The sequence below is a fragment of the Bidens hawaiensis genome, unplaced genomic scaffold, assembly GCF_021521415.1.
Source record: "Bidens hawaiensis isolate Kalapana, Puna unplaced genomic scaffold, B.hawaiensis_p1.1 tig00027067_1, whole genome shotgun sequence".
In the NCBI taxonomy this organism is placed as follows: domain Eukaryota; kingdom Viridiplantae; phylum Streptophyta; class Magnoliopsida; order Asterales; family Asteraceae; genus Bidens; species Bidens hawaiensis.
The window spans coordinates 60,574-67,579 of record NW_027494362.1 but is presented as its reverse complement, the minus strand read 5'-3'; the positions used below and the strand labels follow the sequence as shown (position 1 = coordinate 67,579).

Below are 7,006 nucleotides of genomic sequence, written 5' to 3'. Positions count from 1 at the left end.
ATGGAGCAGAGACTGCAAAATGTGTATGAGCTGCTTTTTAGGGAGATACATAATTCACTTATAGCGAATTTGGTCAAACATGTTTGGCTGGATGTTGGATCGGATCCTTCCAATCGAAGGTGAAAATGTAGCAGGCGAAGATAACAAAGAAGGAGACGAGGAAAGTGAAGACAAGTTTGACGGGAGAAGAAGGTGAAGATGCCGAAGAAGAAAGACAACGAGGAAAGTGAAAACGAAGACGATTAATATCTATTTTAAGTATTTTTTATTAATTTTTTTCGTATTTCTTTTTCTAATGAATTGTTTCCATTAGATGCCAGGTTAACATCAGTGATTATTACATCATCATCTTCTTGAACAATCAAACTCTCCGGCCTGCTGTCGGAAGCCATGGAACCACCGGAGTGTCCGGTGTGTCTCCAGCCGTTCGACGGCGAAGTGACCATCCCACGCGTCCTCGCCTGCGGCCACTCCGCCTGCGACTCTGCCTCACCCACCTCCCTAAACCACCTTTCCCTCGTACCATACGCTGTCCAGCTTGTACCCAACTCGTCACTTACCCAGAAAGCCCATCAGCTCTCCCCAAAAACATTGATCTTCTTCGCATCTCATCTTCCCTAGACCCTAAACCCAAACCCAATTCCAATTCACCCACTTTACCATTGTTAGACTTCATACCCAGTCTTTGGTCTCTTGAGTTTTTTAATAAGTGGAAGGATTGGATTGCTCCTCATGACTCAATTTCAATTGACGAGAGTAGACCTGTTAATGGGTCTTCTTTATCGTATGGTAAAGTTGTGAATTTGAAGGTGCCCGCCAGGTGTTCGATGAAATGCCGTATGAAAGTGAGTCTGTTTAAAGTGGGATCCTTTATGGTTAATGATGAGAATGGGTTTAAGTATAGTTACGTTGCGAAAGCTATGTGGGTTTTGTGTAAATTGGGGGATGGGGTGTTAGCGGAAATTGAATTGATTTTAAGGGCGAGTTTGATGGATAGTCGGGTTTGTGGTGCGTTTGGGTTGTGGTGTAATGAAGAGGATGATTGTTTGTATCTTGTGTGTGAAAGGAAACGGACTAGTTTGTTGAATGTGGTTGGTTCGTACACGGAAGTTGATTTGTCTAGTTTTGCTATGATGGGTATTGAGTTGTGTGAAACGGTGAGTCGGTTGCATGATGTGGAGTTGGTTATTGGATGTGTTTCGTTGTCATGCTTTGGTGTTGATCATTTCGGGCACATGTTTTTGGATGCAAATGAAGTATTGACAATTGGAGAAAGAGTTCAAGAGATTATTAGAGAGTCTGTATCATTTGCACAAAGTAATAGTGATGGTAAAATGTTAGTTAGCAATGTTATTTCAGAGATTCACGTGTTTCCTAGCCCCGAGTTGTTAGTAGAGTTTGTACGAAAAGAGTGTGTTGACTTGGAGTTTCAAAAGTCAACATTTGCAGTTGGTTATAGTTCAGATTTATGGCCGTTAGCTTGCATATTGCTTATGTTTCTAGTGGGAAAGCCTTTTGTTGAGGAGACATGTGACTTTTTATGTAGTTATAGACTTAAACAGGTTAATGGAAATGCTTGTGACTGTGAAGGGTTACATGTCGTTTGGTTGGATAAAGTTTCTAGGATGTTAGATGAAAGGTTGGATTCAAACTATGTATTGATAAAGGAGATGTTGTGCAAATGTTTGAGTCTTGATCCGGGGACTAGACCGACTGCGAATGACATGTGGAAATGTTTGAGGGAGTTGATTATTAGTCCAAAGTGTGATGTAACTGTAAGTATGGAAAGAGAAACTATAAGCGGAAGCGCATGTCACTGTTTGCTTCTAGGAGACTTGTTGTGGTTATCAAGTAACGATAATAAGGTTGAGGATAAGAAGGGCGTGGCAAATAATTTGCAAGATGAAGTTTTGGTGGTTAAAGGTGATGTCCTTGAGGGTGTTTGTAAGAATTCTCTAACGTGTACAGATTTGACAGGTCATCTTGACTGCATTTCTGGGTTAGCTATTGGAGGTACGAGTATAATATTTTACATTTTCTTTTCGACCTTTGTTTTTTCTAAATAGTGTTGGTATATGTTTCTTTTACTTAACTAATTATTATAATTTTTTGTTGTGACCATTAATTATAATCAATCACTTAAGTTTTAGGTTTGAGCAAATGGAAGGTCCAACAAAATTTTGTTTAGGAAAATTTAATATGCAAATCATGATTGTTTTGAATTATGCTACCTTCACATTGCACTTGCAGATCTTCATGCAATTGCGATCAAAACGAACACTGTCATTTGTTTCTACATGAACTAGCTATTTAGTTTTGTTTCTTTTTGTTTTTTCGCTAGTGCATTTTGAATAAATTCCTAATTTATTAAATGGAGATGTATTCTTTGTAGATGTTGTGAAACTAAGAGGCGGAACATTTGTTTAAATTTTGTAGGGGGGTTCCTTTTCAGCTCGTCGTTTGATAAAACAATCAACGTATGGTCCCTCGAGGTAGGCATCCTGATACAACATTCCTAGTGAATCACAAATGATGCACAGTGTCATAAAACATTTTGCTCATTTAGGTTCCAATTAGTGCCATAGATACCTAACATGCTTTAGATAGGTAAAAGTGATGCTTCCTTACTCGTTAACATCCAGGATTGTAACTTTCTTTATTATACTTGGTTTTATGTTAAATGTGTAATTCTGAAAGTTGATCCCACACTGTACAACCACATGGCATACGTTGATTTGTATTATGTGACATCAATATGAAAAACGTTGCAGAGTGTAATCCTGTTGGTTTTTGTTAATGAGTTGAGTAAAGTGTCAAAATCGTCCTCAAGGTTTGATCAAAAATGCGTTTTTCATCCAAATAGTTTTATTTTTGCAACTGGATCCTAGAGGTTTCACATTTGTTGCCAGTTTCATCCAATTCACTAACTTTGTTAGTTTTTTAACGTTAAGTCAGGGACATATTTGTCTTTTATATGTTGTTTATTATATTATTTTGTTAACTCAGTAAATATTAATATACCCATATATTTGTTTATTTACTTAAAAAGCATTTAAATACACGGTGGGGCCCACCTTTACCCATCTCCTTCATCTCCTTCCCACACCACCATACTCCGCCACCACCTCCACCAGACCACACCAGTGCACCACCTCTCTCTCTCTCTCTCTCATTGAAAAAATAATAAGGAATGGAAGTGGAGAATGAACAAAGATTTGCTCGATAGGTTTTGAACACCCACTCTTACCTCAACGTTCTTCCCGGCGATTTAGATTTCAGGCAACGATTTTCATCCGAACGGACCTGCAATTCCTGTGGTCGTCTCCTCCGAAGACCCTTCATCATCGCTATCTATGTCTCTGTTTCTCTCTCACTCGGTTTCAGATGTAAAGAAGGTAAAGCGGCGGCGGTCTTCGGCGAACGATGGCAACCTTAGATCTGGTCAGGCGGTGGTTTAAGGCAGCTTATGTGGCAAGGGGCGGTGGTTTCAGGTGGTGATGAATTGATGTCGATTTACCGGCGGTGGCAAGCAGCCATAGCCGTTTTAGATTTGGCGATCTACTCCTTCTGACTCGTGCCTTCCTCGCCGAAATGAAAACCCTCATCGTTTTGCAACAGTTGCAGTCAACTCGCGTGGAAACCCTATGAGCGGTGGCCGACGGGTGGGGAAGAAAGAGTCCGGGGGGTGTGGAGGTTAGGCTAGATGTCAATCAGTTATAAAAGACAAGTATGCCCCTCAGTTAACGTGAAAAAAAACAGAGTTAGCGATTTGGACTAAAGTGGCAACGAATGTGTAACCTCAGGGGCCCAGTTGCAAAAATAAATTAATTTGGACTAAAATCGCATTTTTAACTAAAACCTCAGGGACGATTTTAGCACTTTATTCTAATGAGTTTAATATAAAATGTGTTACTGTGTTTATTTTATAAAATACTAATATCAAATTTATTTTTGTTTGATTTGTGTTGTCTTCTTCTCTGCTTCCAGCCTTCATTTTTATCATTTAAGTTACGTTTTGTTTCTTTTTACAAAAGTATCACAGTATATCTTTTTGTTATGTGTTTTCCTTTTGTTTTTTTAAGTTTCTATATGACTCCAATATGGAAGGTTTATGCTTGATACATAAATAATGGTAATTACATCAATTTTCAACGTATAAAGGTGTAGGTGTGTAATCGTGTAAATAATATACTTGTAATGGCAAAACAGGTGCAAAAATATTAAAGGTAGAAAAGACAATCGTTTAATTTTTATGGTTGATGGTGCAGGGTTTAAGCCATGTACATACATTGAAGGGTCATGAGCATAAGGTGATGGCTTTAGTCTTTGTAGAGAGGGAAGTACCATTATGCATAAGTGGTGATAACGGAGGAGACATATTCATCTGGGCCATTGGGGACGAGAAACCAAAACAAATCAAAAGATTGAGCGAGGAAAAAGACTGGCGTTACAGCGGTATTCATGCCCTAGCGGCTGTTTCTGGATCTGACTTCTTTTACACGGGCAGTGGAGATAAGTCGGTCAAAGCCTGGTCAATGCATGTAAGTAAACATAGCTAACTCTTTCTTCAGGTAATGATGATGATTACGATGACCGATGACAATGATAATGATAATGATTATAAATGTAGTTAACAACATAAATGGTCCCAATGGTTTGGCAAAAGTAACAGGTTGGGGCCTAACTTGAAAAGCAATGTGCTTGGTATCTATGGTTTCCACTTTCCAGTTTGTAACATACTTGGGAGTGATTGGGACTATTTATGTAATTAAGTGAGAAGGTAAAATCATCATTTTGTGAAATTTAATATAAACAAAAGTTGGTGTTACAAGTCAGATCCTGTTACTTTTCAAAGTTAGACCCCAAACCTGTTACTTTTGCCAAACCACAGGGACCATTCATGTAAATAACTATAATTGTTATAACTGTTTTGTGTTTTTTTTTTCAGGATTATAGCTTGTCATGTACTATGAACGGTCATAAATCAGTGGTGTGTACATTAGAGAGGGAAGTACCATTATGCATAAGTGATGGCTTTAGTCTTTGTAGAGAGGGAAGTACCATTATGCATAAGTGGTGATAACGGAGGAGACATATTCATCTGGGCCATTGGGGACGAGAAACCAAAACAAATCAAAAGATTGAGCGAGGAAAAAGACTGGCGTTACAGCGGTATTCATGCCCTAGCGGCTGTTTCTGGATCTGACTTCTTTTACACGGGCAGTGGAGATAAGTCGGTCAAAGCCTGGTCAATGCATGTAAGTAAACATAGCTAACTCTTTCTTCAGGTAATGATGATGATTACGATGACCGATGACAATGATAATGATAATGATTATAAATGTAGTTAACAACATAAATGGTCCCAATGGTTTGGCAAAAGTAACAGGTTGGGGCCTAACTTGAAAAGCAATGTGCTTGGTATCTATGGTTTCCACTTTCCAGTTTGTAACATACTTGGGAGTGATTGGGACTATTTATGTAATTAAGTGAGAAGGTAAAATCATCATTTTGTGAAATTTAATATAAACAAAAGTTGGTGTTACAAGTCAGATCCTGTTACTTTTCAAAGTTAGACCCCAAACCTGTTACTTTTGCCAAACCACAGGGACCATTCATGTAAATAACTATAATTGTTATAACTGTTTTGTGTTTTTTTTTTCAGGATTATAGCTTGTCATGTACTATGAACGGTCATAAATCAGTGGTGTGTACATTAGCAGTTTGTAACGGGGTTCTTTATAGTGGAAGCTGGGACGGAACCGTGCGTTTATGGTGTCTTAGTGATCACAGTCCGTTAGCGGTGTTAGGTGAAGACACTTCGACATGTGGTTCGGTTTTATCTCTTGCTGCTCATACCCACACTCTTGTTGCAGCTCATGAAAACGGGCACATGAAGGTAGAAAAAACCAAAACAATACTCAAAATTTATTTACGATCTTTCATAAGGCTACACTTCTATTAGCAATCTGTATCGTTAGATATGGAACAACGACGTGCCCTTGGATCGCCCCATATCTGCACACTCGAGCTCCGTTTTCTCAATTTATATGGAAGGGGAATGGTTGTTTAGTGGTGGTTGGGACAAGGCTGTTGTTGTGCAGGTATTGATGCATGTAACATTATTATAAAAACATTTTTGTTTCTTATTTGCTTACTGTTATATGTGTTTGTTGCAGAAACTGTCATTCGGTAATGAGTCTCAAGTAGATGTGACGGAAATTGGAACTGTTGGTGATGATTCGGTTGTAACTGCTTTGCATTATTGGCAGGGGAGGCTTTTCGTTGGGCATGCAGATAGAACAATCAAGGTATGAACTATGAAACATCATTATTATGTTTTCAGTGTATTAATGTTAACGAGTTACAAAAAAAAAATTACAATGGAGATGATGAAACATCAGTCATCTGTGTTATGTTTGATGAAAATTTTCAGGTATACAGTTATGGAGGATGACCCAAAAATTTTATTTTGGATATGTTCTCATGACGGCGGTATAGTATTTTAACTGAAAACTTTGCTTGGCGGTGCTTTTGGATCCCTATGGGCTATGGTGGTTGGTGCACAACATTTGTTACAACGGGGGACGTACTGCTGTTGAATAGATGATATATTTGTATGCCAATACAATTATTCATGCACTTAAAACTTAACGCAACAAAATCCGTGACTTTTTAACTTAAGTTTTGTGAATATGTAGGTCCCGCCCCTAAAACGTTATATATATGAAACCATTGGTATGAACTTTATTATATAATGGAATGGAGATGGTAATAGACTGATGTTGGTTATTTGCTGTTCAAAATGTTGTTGGTCAAGAATATGGTAATGCTTTTGAAGAATGTAATGGTAATGCTAAAGCTGTTTGTATGAGTTTCAATTTGATTTTGATGATATTATTACTTGTCCGTGTAATTTACCAAGTTCATAATATATGTACCAACTTTCAAGGAGCACTTGATTTCTCTCTAGGAGAGGTGTCAGGATCGAATCTTGCTTCTATTG

General features: G+C 38.2%; 2 protein-coding genes across 2 annotated transcripts; both read left to right on the top strand.

The window, feature by feature from the left end:
• Positions 1 to 2,306, top strand: LOC143574628 (uncharacterized). The gene is made up of 3 exons (XM_077059204.1): positions 1 to 119; positions 314 to 2,013; positions 2,251 to 2,306. Exons 1-3 carry the CDS (start codon positions 1 to 3, stop codon positions 2,304 to 2,306), a joined length of 1,875 nt encoding a protein of 624 aa, XP_076915319.1.
• Positions 2,307 to 5,030: 2,724 nt separating this feature from the next.
• Positions 5,031 to 6,457, top strand: LOC143574627 (uncharacterized). Its single transcript, XM_077059203.1, has 5 exons — positions 5,031 to 5,258; positions 5,666 to 5,899; positions 5,982 to 6,104; positions 6,180 to 6,311; positions 6,437 to 6,457. The coding sequence occupies exons 1-5, from the start codon at positions 5,031 to 5,033 to the stop codon at positions 6,455 to 6,457; spliced, it is 738 nt and encodes a 245-aa protein (XP_076915318.1).
• The last annotated feature ends 549 nt before the right edge of the window (positions 6,458 to 7,006 follow it).

Excerpts from the sequence above, each read along its gene's own strand:
- LOC143574628 (XM_077059204.1), top strand. The coding sequence starts at position 1 with ATGGAGCAGAGACTGCAAAATGTGTATGAGCTGCTTTTTAGGGAGATA. Across the intron at positions 120-313 it reads TCGGATCCTTCCAATCGAAG|ATGCCAGGTTAACATCAGTG; the intron begins GTGAAAATGTAG and ends TGTTTCCATTAG. Across the intron at positions 2,014-2,250 it reads TTCTGGGTTAGCTATTGGAG|ATCTTCATGCAATTGCGATC; the intron begins GTACGAGTATAA and ends TTGCACTTGCAG.
- LOC143574627 (XM_077059203.1), top strand. The coding sequence starts at position 5,031 with ATGGCTTTAGTCTTTGTAGAGAGGGAAGTACCATTATGCATAAGTGGT. Across the intron at positions 5,900-5,981 it reads ATGAAAACGGGCACATGAAG|ATATGGAACAACGACGTGCC; the intron begins GTAGAAAAAACC and ends CTGTATCGTTAG. Across the intron at positions 6,312-6,436 it reads ATGCAGATAGAACAATCAAG|GTATACAGTTATGGAGGATG; the intron begins GTATGAACTATG and ends GAAAATTTTCAG.